The sequence below is a fragment of the Hakea prostrata genome, chromosome 8 (genome assembly GCF_041222555.1).
Source record: "Hakea prostrata isolate BN-2017 chromosome 8, UWA_Hpros_2, whole genome shotgun sequence".
Taxonomy (NCBI): domain Eukaryota; kingdom Viridiplantae; phylum Streptophyta; class Magnoliopsida; order Proteales; family Proteaceae; genus Hakea; species Hakea prostrata.
The window spans coordinates 43,550,304-43,566,952 of NC_142607.1; the positions used below are offsets into that span (position 1 = coordinate 43,550,304).

General features: G+C 37.8%; 1 protein-coding gene across 1 annotated transcript; it reads left to right on the forward strand.

Annotated features, from left to right (window-relative positions):
* The first annotated feature begins 1,014 nt into the window (after positions 1–1,014).
* Positions 1,015–16,127, forward strand: LOC149008029 (RING/U-box superfamily protein). Its single transcript, XM_089165424.1, has 8 exons — positions 1,015–1,654; positions 1,754–2,021; positions 7,840–7,921; positions 9,427–9,484; positions 11,710–11,795; positions 12,059–12,154; positions 12,235–12,305; positions 14,303–16,127. The coding sequence occupies exons 1-8, from the start codon at positions 1,159–1,161 to the stop codon at positions 14,427–14,429; spliced, it is 1,284 nt and encodes a 427-aa protein (XP_089021550.1). The 5' UTR covers positions 1,015–1,158; the 3' UTR covers positions 14,430–16,127.
* The last annotated feature ends 522 nt before the right edge of the window (positions 16,128–16,649 follow it).

Sequence of the window (16,649 nt, forward strand, 5' to 3'; positions counted from 1 at the left end):
AAGACGAAGAAAGAGACCGATATGCTATTTGAGTCTGAGGTGGGTAGCAAAAGCTGCTATATTTGCCGGAGAAGAAGAAGAAGAAGAAGAAGAAGAAGACGAAGAAAGAGAGAAAGAGAAAGAGACCGATATGAGTAGAGGCTAAAGGTTTTGGGAGGAAGAGGTGGAGCATCAGCAGAAGTCACCGACAAAGAATCACCGAACAAACTGAACAAACTTCTCGCCGAGATCTCGGCGATATTTCGCCATTTCGCTCGAAATGAACGAAATATCGTTCCTTGAGTATAATCGTCTTTTCCAACCCTCACTTGATGGTCTAAAGACTTGACCCTTAAGAGGGGTAACTTGGAATATTGGATTATGCCTTGGGGGGTCAAAATGCATGTAATTTTTTGCATATAAGGGACAGATGACATTCAAGAATTTGGTCCCTACTAAGGAGTGCCATCTAGGTTCAAACTATTGGCCAAAACTAGCATGCCGGTGGCCGACGACACCACCAACGTGACAATATTTTGCCAATATTTCGGCTACTTTTGGTGATGGAACTATCGCCAGAAATCTTGCTGCTTCACTTGAAACGAAACAAGAGAGAGAGAGAGAGAGAGAGAGAGAGAGAGAGAGAGAGAGAAGAAAAAGTTGTAGGCTGGAGAAGAATAGCGAATGGCAGTGTGGTGAGAATTGTGAGGTTTTTCCATTATCGGAGTCGAAGAAGATGAAGAATCGGCATCGAAAGTTTCGATTTTTGTTAATATTTTGCCAGTTCGATGATTTTCCAGCAATTTTTTATTGCTGTCGTTTCGTATCGTTCTGCAGTGACATACCGACTTTTCACCAAATTATCTGATATTTCGGCGACATAATATACCGTGGGTCCCATGAAAAAAAACTCAAAAAACAAAACACAAAAAAAAACCCTTTGCAAACAAACGGGCCCCATCTTGCGGGAAATATCATTGAATTCCAATAATACCCCAACCTTTAACTTTAATTTACTATCCGGAACTGTCATGTTTTGCGGTAAAATTTGCCCTCGTTGCTGTTCATGCTCTGAATCATAAGATCATCATCTCTCACTCGCTCTCGTCTCTTCTCTTTGATTCAAACGTTCTTCATGGCTGGTTCTTGGTTGCTCTAGGGCTCCATAGGGTTGCAGTAATGGCATCAGAAGGGATGGATTTGGTTCCACCGCAGAGGATGGAGAACGGATTGAATCCGCAGATGGTTTTCCAAGACGAGGCGTTGCAGTTCTCTGCTCGCAAAACCAGAGAAGTAAGTGGTTTTGTCGATGAAAAAATGTTTTCAGTCGAGCGAGAGCGGTTTTTTGGGTCGGCACCAGGAGTGGACTTTCGGCGTAGCATCTTCGAGAGCTCGCCGGGGCGGCGGGAGCAACCGGAGAATCAGAATTGGAATAATGGAGACGGAAGCACTGGGACGCCTAGTGGTGACGGATTAGAAGGTGAAGAGGAAGAGGAGGATGAAGATGAAGATGATGATGACGAGGATGATGATGAGGGTGATGGTGAAGTGGAAGGGCTGGTTGTTGCGGGTAACGGTAATAATAAGAATAACAATAGCAACAGTAGTGTACATAGTAGTTCGGAGAAATTGCGGAACGAGAAAGCAAATTTGCAGAAGCACCACACTTCTTTTGGTATGAGAGTTCAATTTGTTTCTTATACTGTTCTTACTTTGGTGGGTCTTGTCTTCTTATGTTTCTAATTGTTTTCGTGAGGTTTTATGTCGGTAATAGGGTCACGTAGAGGATTATTGTTGGACGGAAACGTTGTACAAACTGAACAACACCAGCAAGGACGGGTCAACTTTGAGAATGCTGTGAACATTGCAGAACCCGATGTGTATTACACACAGTTTCTTCAAGGGTCAGATGGGAATGGGACTGTCCTTGCCCAGAAGGAAATGGGAGGGGATAACTGTTGTGGGATTAGTGGGAGAAAAGATGGTTCTTTGTCGAGTGAATCGGGCGAATCTCTAAGGGCAATTCTCTCAGATCCCATTAGGTAAATGGCTTGGAATATTCATTTTTTAAGGAATGGATATAAAATTCTATACTTTTATTGTAATCTATCATATGGACCAATGTCATGCGGATTAGTTTGCTTTCTTGACATATGCCGACTACTTTCCCTGTTTGACATTGACTGCTACTTGATGCCTGGCAAGTATCAAATTGAATCTGCTTAAGAAATGTTGGGTTCTTCGTAATATGGGTGTTGTGTTGTGATGAGATGAGGCTATACTTCAAAATTATATCTTAAAACTGATGAGTGTTAATATTTTGAAAAGTAACATAATAGCCTGCTGCTTTGTATATGGATCGGATACCTAGATGAAAAAACAAAATTACTTTATGGCCTATGTGAACTATGACTGAATAATCTGGGATGATCATTTGATTAGAACTTGCTGAAGAATTGGCTTTAGTTCACAGTAGAATTCATGGTTTAGTTGTCTATCTACGGATTCAACTTTAGTACTCATGCTGGCTCTGACCTGTCTTGCGGCTCTTGCCACAGGTTTTTTGTTTTGAAGTTATTTCTTACATAATTTGGTGGGCTTCCTATTGGGTAACACTCTCGTATACCTTTATATTGACTGACGGAGAAGACTTGTTGCTTGGATGAATTATTATTATTTTTTCTCTCGAGTGATATGTATCAGATACATGGATAATAGCTAATTACTTTATGGCCTAAGTGAACTTTGACTGAATAATCTGGCGTGATCATTCAATTAAGATCTGCTGAAGAAATGTTAAGTTCTCTTACCATGGGTTTGTCAAAATGGGTTTTAGAGTTATATCTTGGACAATTTGGTGGTTTCCTATTGGCCATACAGACTGAAGGAGAAGACTTGTTGGTTAGGTTAAATTTAATCTTATTTAGCATTTTAGCTAATGAAACTGTTAAATAACCATAGGGAAATTACATGATTAGCTACTTTTAGGTTTCCCTTTACAAATGTAGCTATTCAATGTTTCATTTAACAAAACTAGTTAAAACTGAGTTTGGGCTTACAAAACTAACCAAAACAGTGATTTTTTTCATCTCCTTTAGACATTTTTACCCCTAAAACTAACCATATTGACATATTAAGTGACTAACATCTTCCTGCCACCCCAACCTCTTTTTTTTTCATTGCTTTCATGGTTGCCTAATGTGTTGGTATGGTTAGTTTTAGGGGTAAAAATGTCCAAAGGGGATGAAAAATCACTATTATCATTAGTTTTGTAAACTCAAACTCAGTTTTGGTTAGTTTTGTTAACTAAAACATTGAGTGACTACTTTTGTAAAGGGAGACCTAAAGTATCTAATCATGTAATTTTCCCATAACAATATCAGGATTAAGCAATGCAGTTTTGGGGCATACATGGAACCAAGATGGACTGCTTTGTGGTTTTCCTGTTGCATCGCAATGCTCAACTTTTAGCTGGTGTCTGTATCATGCCTAATATAGGTGCCGCGCTTATTTTTCAGTTAACTTCTGAGGTTTTTAATAACCATATCAGCTTACTCATCCTCAGATTGATAATAATGGTGATCATTGACTGCTAATTAATTCTCACAGCATGAAAATCAATCTGTCTTGACTATTTTGTGGGCTACCCTACTCAGGCAATACAGAGATAGTAGGAACTGGATTGTTGGACGCTTTACCCCAATGGATTTGTCATACATCCACAAACTTTATGTTAGACATTTCTTGGGACACTCGGTTGTGTTATCTTTTGCCTTTAATCTAGCTCAGCATCATCTTACTTGGGTGCCTTCTTTCTATACTAATCTTATTATTGATTATTATTTAATTTTCTCCACTAACACACTTAAATTTCACCTAATGCATATACAGATATACTAGTATGCTGTATCCAAGATACATCTTATCTCCATAGATCAAGATCTTGATTTTGATGCCCAACTTGCTCCATCAAGAAAGGGAGTTGGAGCCAGATCTTGCCCAGTTGAGGTAATTTCTTTTGTTGAAATCAAAGCCAGATTTGAGGGAGAAGCATAAAATTACCTGAGGTATACCAAGATCTTGTCGAGATTTCCAAGATATTACTAAGATCTCACTGAGACCGGACTAAGATATATCCAATATATGAACTTAGATATATTGAGATATCCAAGATATGACCAAGGAATCTGATATAGGACCTAGATATCCAAGAATCCAGTTAAGTTGGGATAATCCAAGGTTTCGAATACCATCCTGTCTTGCCTTTGTGAAAAAGAGAGAGGCCTCTATACCTCAGTTAGATCTCACAAGTTCTCCTATTATGTTTTAATTAACTACATGGTTAAATCTTACACACAATAGAAATAAGCAAGGGAATAGAAAATACTCTTAATCATTTAAGTGTCACGAGCTATATGGGAGGTTAAATTTCACGTGTGAGAGAGAACCTAGGCTACCTACTTTGGAGATTCAAATACATGTCAAGTATATTTGATCAATTTAATTTACAAACATGTGTCGTCGCTTCAGGATTTTTTTGGGTTACCTCTTGCATTTCTACAGTCTACAACAGGCACTAGTATCATCCCACCCACTGGTGCAATCACATCAACCCTCAGACAGGGGTGTGAAAACAAAATTGGATTGTTCTTACTGACTGAATCTGAGGTGGGTTCCGGGAACCTGGATATTCTAGCAATTGACATCCGTTCACCATTTATGGTACTTGTGGGTGGCTTTACTCTCGATAAGAGGGCTGCTCTGTTATGAGAGAGTTCTAGTTAAGTTGAGATATATATTTAGTAGTGTTTTCTAGGAGTTTCCTTTTTAATTTACGTTCCTTGCTCAGTTCTGTAAACAGTGGCGGGCCTTGGCACAACGGTTGGTGGACCACAGTTGTAGCCCCGATGTCAAGGCATCAAAACAGCTGACAGCCTCCTGACAAAAATTGTTGGGGGTAAGACTGCATAGGAAAATTGTGATCCCGGACTCTGGTTGTCAGAAGCCTCAGGCATTGGGTTCACCTGCTCAGTTATGTAAACAATTCTCAAATCTGTAACTAGTATTGGGTAGAGAGAAAAGAAAGAAAGATCAAGGGAGAAGAAGAGAGAACAATGAAAGAATGGGGCTGGACGATAGAATATACGTTCTATTCGTACCAGCCAACACATATATTTATTGCATTCTGAAATAGAATTGCAAAAGGAATATAACTCCTAATTCTTACCTAATCAAGGCTAGAGCTTAATAGGAAACTCATTTAGACTAGGAGACTAATAAGTAAAGACCTAAAGCTATAAGCAAACCGTGATAGGGTACTCCTATCGTGTTACATAATGTATCATATCTCTAACAAGCTAGAACTTTTTTTAGTAGTTCTTAAAAGACGGAGTACATTGTCCAGCGATGGAACCAACCATTCAACTCTTGCTAGTTCAATTTTCTCTCCTTCTGTCTTTATCCTGCTTTTTCTAGCTTCTTTTACTGGTTGATCAGATAGTTCTTTCATTTCACAACAGATTCTTACATGGTAAGGCTAAATATTTCTGTGAGGTGGGTAGTTGATCTGATCAAATGTCCTCCACTCATCTACCCGATATTAGATTTGCTTTGTTTCCTTTTTCCTCGTTCCTGCATTGGTTGCACTGGCTGGAAAACCTTCAAGGAGACTTCATCTGGCATGATGAAAATGCTCAGATAACAGTTGGTAGTGGTTAAGGGTGTATTAGGCCAAGGAAAGAGAGGATTAGGTGAGAGATAAGAAGCTTCATAATGCATAGAAATGGGTGTTGTTTTATGCTGAAACTGCAGGTGTTAACCATCTTTCTTGAAATGTTAGTTTGCTTCATCTATGTGGAGGAGTGCCAGTTGGGGTGGATTAGATAATTTTTGGAAGCCTTTATTATTGGTCATCTTTGAAAGGAATGGACCAGTTGAGGGTGAGCCCAAGTCTTTTTGAGGATGGTTTTAAGGTGTGCTAGCACCAATGGATGGTTAGGATAAAGTCAGAAATTTTGAATATGAGGAAGAATATGTTGCTGATAAGAAGGCTAAGAGAGCAATTTTGAGTTGGTCATTGGCAGTGCAATTTACTGGGAGTGAATCGAGTGATTACTTTTGTAGTTGCATAATTGGAAATATGTATTTATAGCTTTAGTTATCCATTTCGTTAATTTGCAAGTGCGCTGTAGGAGAGTTGAGTTTTGTGCACAGGGCTCTACTTGTATAGGATCCTGTTTGTTCTTGCACAGGTTGCTTATCTGCTACTGCATAATACAATGACAATCTTTAAAGGAAGGCGTATCAGTCTGTTAAGACCCTGCTGCTTAATCCAACCACTGCTGACACTCTTGAAGAGTAAAGTCAAACACCAGCACAGCACAACATAGAACACTATAGAAGAATTGAGATTAGAGTAGAGTATTGCATTGGTTTCATTCAACTGCAGCAACATAGAACTGAGTTACATCATCAACAATCCCCTGCTATTCCATTTCTCATCTCTTACCTGAGAACCAGCTCTGCTACTGCAAGCATAGCTTGTCCCTCCCTTTACTCACTACTTGCCTATCTTCTCTTGTTCCTTTCCTTCCCTATATTAGCAACTGAAGCCTTAACTATCTCTCTACGTGGGCCACCTTTGCTTTCGGATCTCAGGTCTGCTGGAGTGTATGGCTGCTGCCCAATGACACTCTGGTACCTGTCCCCTGCTGCTCTTTTTGTTGATCTTGTCTCCTAAGTGCCCAGCTGGCCTTGATCATTGCTGCAGCAGGGAGTGATTCCCTGTGACTCCTCCACCCATTGCGGGTGTACACCTTAGTGATCAGGTGCTTGTCATGGTGTAATTTGACAGGTGACTGTGTTCACCTCCTTTTTCCAAGCTTGGGGACACTCACCTTGGGTTTAAATGCCTTTCTGCTTAATCCTTGAATGATTGGGTCAGCTCACGCAGACCCAAAGGAATAGTCAGGTGGAAGGCCTGGCTACCCACATTAGCAACTCCGGGGGGGGGGGGGTGGGAAAAACAGAAGGGGAATCAGCTTTAGATGCCAGAAACATGTTTTCCCTTTCTATTGTCAAAATCTTTGCACATGATCAACTGGATTCAGGCATGACCATCTGGATTCAGGTAATTTATTTTCTGAGAATCAAAATACTAGAATTTTGCGGAGCCTTTACAATTGTATTGATTGTATGTAAAGGAATAAGTTTTGCCAGTTGGATGGTTAATATGGGCCTTCAGTTTGTAATTTTTTCTCTCACACCCTGTTTTTTGTATGTTTTATTGCCTTAATAGGTTTTTGTGCTTGTCAATGTGATTATAATCCCCCTTTCATTTAGGAAACTCATGTTGCAGTTTCTGAAAGTAGTGAAATTTTGACACACTGCATTTTTTTTATTGAGTTCTGCTTGCCCACTGCAGTGGGCAAATAGCTGATATGACAGAATTGTCTACAAAAATGATTGATTTCTACTTTAATGACCAAAAATTGACAAAGTGGTCCATTGTGAGACTGAAATTATTGAAATTTCAACCAAAAGTATGCCTTCTCTGGGTTCCGCCTCCTGTTGCGTCCTGGGGACTGTTGAAAAACTAGTGAAATTTGTTTCACCTAGATTTTGCAAATTTTTGAACTATGATTCCCCAAAAGTAGAAATGTTTGACTACCAGGTGCTAAAACTGGTGATAACTGAATGTATTGGTCATCTTTTGAATTTTGAACTTAGAAGTATTGGTTTTCTTCTGTAGTACTTGTATTCCAGATGTCATTAACCAAATAGTTTTAACCCTGGACTTAGCAATTAAAAAATAGATTCATCTTTGATTGCTTTCCTGATTGTTTGTTTCTGTTTATGTAGTGGGCTTCTCATGGATGATGCAATGATACTGCCTTGTGGACACTCTTTTGGAAGTGGTGGAATGCAGAGTATTATTAGAATGGTGGGTTGACCACTGCTTTTGTCTTGAATAAGTCATTCAACCATTTCACGCATTATGGGATAGATTGTTTTCATTTAAGTTGGAAAATCTAGGTTTTAATTGGTAATTGTGGAAACTAGAAAGAGGAAGGTTTTAACTTTCCTTAAACTTTAGTTAGACCACTGAGATCTGCTTCTTATATGCAAATAGATTTAGGTAAGTTTAGAAACTTCCTATTGTTTTGTTGTGTCAACATTGTAGCTTGACCATTGTTGCTGCCATTTTGAGTTGTTTCTTGCAGTCCTTTTCCCATTTATGATCTGTTGTTTTGCATGTTCTTAGGTTTTCAAGGATTTGTCAGGTTATTGCAATTTTGCCTGGGCTTATTTTGTTGTTTCCATGCTTCCATTTTTTTATTATTCACTATTGATTAAAAGAAAATAGTTCTTCTGTTTGTTATATTTCAGAGTCTCATATTTACAATTTGTTATTACCTGAAGGATTTAATGTTATCTCTTACATCATGTTGTTTACAGGCTTTTGGTGTATTTATCTGATAGGAGTGTCTTTCTACAGTTCGTTCTGCATAATGAATTTAAGTTACTTAGTAGTTCACAACTTGCCATGTGGCACTACTTGAGGAAGTACATGTGACATTACGCCTCAATCCTACTTTAACGGGTAAAATCTTGGTCAGAGCATATGTATGGAAAGTGACTAAAGTTTAGCCCAATGTATAAAAAATATAAGGGTAAACGCCAGAGGTACCCAATCTTTGAAAAATGTTTGGGGGTGTCTTTCTGGACTTGCCCAATGCCAGAATGATTACTCTTATTAGTGTCAGTGTTTGAAAGTAGTGAACTTATCTAGTAGTTAAGAAGTCCTCGTCATTAATAGACAAAACCTAAAGATGAAACTCAGTGTAAGACCAGCAAGTAGATTGATGCAAAATTATTTGCATTTGGCCCATGCTAGTCAGGAATCCACAAGCTTTGTTTTCCCTGTATTGAAAGTTATGTCATTTCAGAAGATTGGTTGTGCTACCATCACGTCTTCTTAATTACCTTGGATTTGTCATATTCAATTTATCTAGACTGCAGTTAATTAACTGGTGAAATTTGTGTTTGATGATGGTTAGCAACCACGGGCCTGGCCCTGCTCTTGGTTGCTAACCTTGTCCCTTTTTTTTTTGGGGGGGGGGGGGGGGGGGTTGAATAAATTTGGCCATACTTTTTGTTCATTGAAATCAATTAAACAATCAAATATGAGTATTTATTGTGAGCATTAGACTCTATAGATTCCTTTTGCATTGATGGTTCCATTTTCCTTTTTTCTAATTAAAATCAAAATTTTATTTTATGGAAGTGGTTCCATTTTAGTTACTGGCTTTTGGTTGGATTTTTAAGTTGCACAGTAAGTTATCAAGCCCAGATATGGTATTTCTTACTCCTTGTGCACCATCATGGTTTCACTTTTATATGGATTGAGTGGTTTTCTGTTAATTTTTTTCTTGCTTGCATGTTCAGAAAACATGCTGTACCTGTTCGCGGCCAGTTTCAGAAGACTCAGTGGCACCAAACCTCTGTAAGTTATTATGGATGTTTATTTCCTTTTTTTTTTTTTGAATTTCTTCATAATATTAGTAACCTGACCTCTTTGCAGTAGGACTTATCAGAGTTACTTCAATCCATATGTTTTTCATATATCCTTTGCTGTTAAATAGTGCATTGCAGCTGGTGTATCTCTTCTATCTGCAAATGTCTCTGATCTGTCCTGTATTTCCTTTCAATACATTATTCAACTCAAAGAAGTCTTATCCCCATGGCCCAGCTTTGTTGCAATTCTAGTAAATTAATTAGCAGGTTGATTTCTGTGCATGGTAAGTCTTGTTTATACCTGTTCCCTCATCATACTAATTTTACATGGAACACAATCTTAATAGCGGCTCATTATTGTTCTTAGTTGCTCAACCTTAAATCCCTGGATGGATGCCTGGGTTATCTGACTATTCTCTTGTTGGTAACAGATCTGCTGCCTAAAACCAGATCTGCATTACATCATGGGACTCTAATGTAAGAGCTAGTTCAACTAAGAGCCAACCCTACAGTAGGATCACTGTACTTTCTAGCAGTGGACTTCAACAAAACACTGTAGAAAAATGAACTTTACATGGTATTTTATCATCAGTAGATTGGAACTCGTTAGGACTTTCTTGAAAATATTGGTCACAAAATTCCAGCAATGCAGTCAGACCTTAGATTGTGGCAGATCTCATTATACAGTTCTCCCACAAAATCAACTGAAAGATTTAAGAGAATGAGAAGATAGAGTAAGGTAGGACAGGACTAGGACTGCAACTCTGAGCCATCTGAGTCTCGCAGAAGAAAAGAGAAGGATGGTCAAGCCAATATTTCATTAATCAATTGAACTATATTGCTGGCCTCTCTTGCTAACTTATATGAGTCAATAATAGACTTAAAATGCTAAAAGGAAAGGCCATACCCAATCCTAACTAACAACTAACAAGATACCTAAATTGACTAGGATGGAGATGTAGTAAAGGAAATAGGCTTATATAAAAGAAGACTAACCTTTTGCAGTAAATCCTGGTTTCTTACGTCTTACCCATATTTTAGGCTCGTTAAATGACCAATCAAATCAGACACTTGGAATTGATGGTCCATCTCATGCCTCATCTTAGGGTTTATATTCAATAAAATAATCCTTTAGGTGACTTGTCATGTATTCTTTCCTGCTTTTAAAAATTCATAAATAAATAAAATAAAAAAGAATTCATCCATAAGTTCGATAGATATGCTCCATTGAACCAACAAAACCTGTTAGGGCCTGTTTGGTTACATGAGTCTGGAGATTTCAAATATCTAGAGATTTCAAATCTATGGAGTCATAATTTATAAAATTAAATGTCTGGTTGTGGAATGAAATCTGTGGATTCATCCTAAAAAGCTATTTGATCGACGTGATTTTTGTGAATGTGCAAATGTATAACTTTTTTGAAATCTCTGGATTTCACCCCTTATCCATAAATCTACAGATTCACATTTTTAGTGTAAAAAGATGAATCTCTAGATTTCATGAATTTAAGAGATTTTTACTACCAAACGGGTATAATTCTCAGATTCATGAATCTAGAGATTTGAAATCTTTAGATTCACGTAACCAAACAGGCCCTTAAATCATCAGAGCAGGCTGCTTACTGCAGCAGTTGAATCCCACAACGACACTAGTGGTTTTGGGGTTTGTTCATGTAGCTACACATGGACGTGTGGTCTACATCACTTGGGCTTAAGTGTTTTGTTTATGGATTGGGTTATGCTTGGGCTCATCAAGTGCTCTAGCCAGATTGGGCATCTCTCTGCCTCTTAGTGGGATATGGCACTTGAAAAATAAAATAAAAATGAAGAAAGATTTGAGTAGATAATGTAGTTAATTTTCTGCAGAAGTTGGTCAAGTTCAAGAAAAAGGAATTTGGTTTTGTAAATGCGAGGTCATATTCAGGTAAAATGGATTTGATTATGTGAATGCAAGGTCATATTGAGACCATATGATGCATGTTCTGTATTTTTCTTTATTTATCCCAAAGTCAAAGTGTATACAGATGTCTCAATTTTTTTCATGTTTGTTGAAAGATTTCTGCATGTTATATTTACTTGTTGACTTCATATACTCTGCAGACATGTTTTTCAATTTGATGATGCAGTAACTGGATTTTACTTATTTTTATCATGGTAAATGAAGATGAAACAATGGAGCAAAAGGTGGGTACTGATTTCCTTTTGGTTTTACAGCTCTCCGTTCTGCAGTTCAAGCCTTTCGCCGGGAAGAAGAGTTGCTGTCTTACCGTTCAAAGAGAAGAAGGGACAGATTCGAACAGGTTCATGCTTTTGATGATCTACGTCTTTGGCAGTAGGTTATCAAGGATACAGAAATGGGGGGCAGTGTCTGACATGAACTTTGCGTCATTGTTGTCAAGGCATCTATGTGGCCAAGGCATTTGAGGATGTCATGGTGACACTGATGAAGGGTGAATTGGTCTCTTAGGTGCCACTTTGGCAGCTATGCTTTACGTAATTAGCATCTATTGAGAATGTCCTTTTGTAGGCTGACTCTTGAGATTCTGATTCCTTGTTCTTACAGGAAAAATGTAGTTTTGGGGATCCATTTCTGGTGGACAATTCAAGGGGTAGAGGTGTTCAATTTCCATTTTCTGTCACGGATCGGGTTATCATAAAGGTAATCTACAGAGACCTATTTTTACTTTTGTATATTTTTTATTTTTATTGGGAGTATGATGCATGAAGAATTTGAAGCAGGGGAACAAGAGGACACCACAACGCTTTGTCGGACGTGAGGCTGTCGTAACTACACAATGCTTGAATGGATGGTTAGTTATTTACTCGGATTTGCTTTGATCTATTTCACCCTGATTCTTGATTTTTTTTCCCTTTATTTCCTTGGGTTTGCTTTATTCTATTTCTTTACTGATTTTCTTTTATCTACGTCTTCCATTGGTTTTCTCTCTCTTTCCATTTTCGTCTGATAGTAATTATTCTAGCTCTTCCATTATGATTATGATCTCAATGTGTCCCTCTTCTTATTATTTTATATTTTTTTTGTCATTAATTTTCTTACTAGATGTAATTTAGTTAACTAGATGAATAACTAATTACTAATATGTAGTTAAAATTAAGTGCACAGAACTTTGTTTCCCTGTACATCTTGCATCACGGATTGGGTTGGATGTTCCGTAGTTTGGGATGTTGGTGGATACCATTAAGTTTTTGTGAAATACTTTGGTCTCAACAAAGGTCAAAACAAAATTGGGTATGACTTTGTAGGAGTGCAAGGTTTAGAGTGGAATCTTCTGTTTTCACTCAGTTTCGGTACAAAACACAATACAAAAGCACTAGTTCATCTGAAATTTTAACCTATTTCATGACTTTCAAGTGGTTTCACCTCTTAGAAGAAAGAGAGGGGGGGGGGGGTGTTCCAAAAAAAAATTCCAGATTTGGTATTTTTGGCAAATCACCTATATTTCTTGGTGGAAGAAATTGTTAGGGGACTTACTGTAATGCATCTATAGGATGATTTTTGTATTTGAGTGAGATTTGTGTAAAAATTCTAACTTATTGGTTTACTCTTCCCACCTATTTCAAGCATTTCCGGAAATTTATGTTATACTGTGATAAGACCCTGCTGTTATACTATTATCCTTGTAACCTCCAACAACCTCCTACGGCACCCCTGATAATTCCGGCACTGGTTCCCTTCTCACCGAGGCAATTTTACTTGCTCAATCCCACTGAAATTGTTAAACAGAAACGGACAAGCAAATAATGAACAATGGACAATGGAATAAGCATCTATATAAACATTCTAATGCATATGATTCCATTAACAATCGGTAAATTCCATTACAAACATCAAGAAACTTACACTACCCTACGGCTGCTACTGCTACTAAACCAGTTCACTCACCTGAGAGCCCTGCTCTCACTGCAAGCAAGCTTGCTTCAAAAACCCAATTCATTTCCCCCTTTTCTTTTCACCCCTCTTTCCCCTAATATGCCCTAAGACCGCTAGCCCAAGACAAATCCTAGCGAACCCCTTTCCAGTCAGCCATACCCTCTGAATATTCCTAACAGCAAGTAGTTGCTCCTCTAACATCGAGTAGCCGCTCCCCAATCATAAGTCCCTGCCACGTGTCCCTGCCCATTGATGCTGTCACCCACATGGTTGGGTACTCCCCTGTACATTAGTGTCTTAACATACTTAAACAGAGTTGGAGGAATTGTTTCATAGGTTTGTGTTAGCCCTAGTTGTATAATTAATACCCGACCAACTCTGCACTTTGGCGTTGATGATGCCTTGTGTTGAGGCCCCCTTTAACGCCTTGTTTGCCTAGATGCTATGACAACCATGTGTAGGATGAAAGGATTACAACCATGAACCATCATGTGAGGTATTCTGATGGAATTATTAGAAGGCATGATGGAATATACAGCTGGTAATTATTTTTTATTTGTTGTGTCTTCCAGAATTTTTTTGAGTCTGTTGAGGACAGAAATAGGGGGAAATGGATTCTATGTTGGATACACCCTGCAGTGCTGAACTTCTGCCACCTGTCCGGGGTTGAGAATCAGATCTTATTGTGGAGTTAGGAAAGATGTTTTTCAAAAGATTAAGAATTAAAATATTCTCATTATCATATAGGTTGAGTTTGCATAAGTATACATTGTTGTTTTTCTAAGTTTTTTCAGCGAAGGAAAAGTTGCCACATCCCTGTCAATTTAGTACTATTAGATGATGAAATAATTTCTCAAGGTTCATCCCCCTTCAAATTTACAATTATTTACAAGGCTTGGTTCCTTAATAATTTAGGTATGTGGTGAAGACATTAGACAATGCAGAGAGTGTCAAACTGCAGTACCGTTCTTTGGCGAAGGTTCCAGATAATCCATCTTTGAACACCATGCCAGGCCAGGTAACTACTGCAAATTGGCTCTAAGCACATGGTATACAAAGTGAAGCAGTTATAAGTTTGGTGAAGAACAGCTTCTGGTATTAAATTCAACTCTTATACTGAAAAGCTTCCTCTTTCACCAATCTGTTAGCCCCTTAAAATTCATTGTTCAGAAATATATTGATGTAAATTATCATAGCCCCATAAAATGCTATTTAGGAGATTTTATACCTTGTATTTTAATCTGAATTTCCTTAACCATTTTTATGTAAAGTATCTCACATGCTGCGGGTCATTGTATGAATTGATTTTTCCCCTGCATGCATCATTGTGGCTTTTCCTATTTCTTAGTATGTATCTGCTTAATACCAATTGGGTCACCTGTCTATAATCTTTTCCCTTGGCTGACAGTGTTTGGTAGGTTTTAGTCTTACTAGTCATTTTATGTTTCATGGACAGAAAATATAGTGAAAGAGTTGTCATGTCAAGTTGATTTCTATACTGTTTTTTTTCTTCTTCTGGTAAATAGTTGATTTCAATGCTCAGTGTATTCAGTCACACACTTGTACTTGGTCTACTCTTGAAGCTTGTTATGGCAACAAAATTGTTGTCTTAAAATAATATTAGAAGGTAAAGGGGGTGGGTTGGGGGAGGATACTAATGCAGCTTTTGCCCTTAAGAGTCTTCAGCTTATTTTCTTGGCAACGTGACACAGATTTAGCACCGAATTTGACTTATTTTCCTTTGTACTCAATTAGGGATGATAGGATTAAGTGTTGGTTTTTTGTTTAATACGTTTGTATGGTCATGGGTTTATTCTATGGGTCCAAAAATTCTGCATTTAGGTCAAACATGAAAATAATTGTACCAAATTTTTTTTTTGGGTGGGGGTTATAATTGAATCAATTACTTTAATTGATATGAATTCTGTCTAAGTTTGTTTTTTCTGTTTTCGTTGAAAAATTCTGTCTAATTTAAGTTATATAATGGTTTTTTGTGAGAATGTCATTTTATGTGAATCGTTTTCAAGCGTTATCATCAAAGAATGGTGGCCTAAGCATAGTTTTGACCATTCAGTAAAATTTTTGTTGAGAACATTCGAGAATGGCTGTGGAACAGATGGGCGTTTTGTATATTTGTGAATAAGAACAAATTTTATGATAAAAAGGTGTCATTGATACATATTTGAAAAAAAAACCCAAAAAAAAAAATTGATGAAATTTAAAAACGCCTGGGAAGCAGGTACGCTCTTTTGTCTGAATCGTTGTGGCTCGCAGGACATACGAACTACCACTAATCATTTTCTTTCCACAGGAAGGTGTTATACAACATGTATTTGTTCTTGCTGCAATTAATAACCGAAGACCACCTCACAACTCATTGGATATAGTTATTCACCAATAGAGAGTTGCTTAAGCTTTCAAATTCGTGTTTGTAGAACTTGAAAATTTCTTTAGAAGAAATATGTTGCTAATTGAGCACTACAATTTACTCCTTTAGTAGGAATAACTATATCTGTAAAAGGATCAGATTCGGCTAGGATATACTACTATCCGAATTGATTGGCAAAACTGCTATCTGAATCTGACTCCAATCAAATAGTGGTTTTGCCAATCACACACAAAAACCTGCAACAGCAATTGCCTCCATTGTACCCTACTTCACTTGAACTCAAGGAGCAAACCCAAGAACACTCTGAGATAGTGTGCTTTAAATTCAGCCTCAAAATTAGACTTGACACCCAAGAACACTCCGAAAATTCATAGAACTGGTGTCAAATGGTCCCTCAACCCTTCTTAGAATGCCCAAGGAACTTCCATCACAAAAGCTATATCTACGACTTGGATGGCTAGCATCAGCTTGGAAGATTCACACGAAGACATAGTTTCCAAATCTCTAGTAAAAATCTTACATGTTTAAGTGGTGGATGCAGATTAAGCAAAATAAGATGGCTCTTAGCTTTTTGCTATATCAAACGAATCTCTTATGAATCAAATCGTAATGGAGTACTCCACTGTAATCTAATTTTAGCTAATTTCAGGCACAATTGACCTAAAAACACACAAATGCACACTTAAAAAGAAGAACCATAGAAGGCTAGAGCAGGTAGCCACCCCTTACTGAGATCAAAAGGCAAAACTTGTTTCCCTTTTGAAGCAGGTCATGTCCATCCAGTTAATCCAAGCACTTCTGACCAAGTTAAAGTTGTGTGTGAATGCAATATGGTCGAGTGTCTTCTTTGCATATCATTTTGAAACGTGCCTT

What these genes read in the sequence shown, in the direction of transcription:
- LOC149008029 (XM_089165424.1), top strand. Translation starts at nt 1,159, where the DNA reads ATGGCATCAGAAGGGATGGATTTGGTTCCACCGCAGAGGATGGAGAAC. An exon ending in GAAGCACCACACTTCTTTTG is followed by an intron (nt 1,655 to 1,753) that starts GTATGAGAGTTC and finishes TGTCGGTAATAG; the next exon opens with GGTCACGTAGAGGATTATTG. An exon ending in ACACAATGCTTGAATGGATG is followed by an intron (nt 12,306 to 14,302) that starts GTTAGTTATTTA and finishes TTAATAATTTAG; the next exon opens with GTATGTGGTGAAGACATTAG.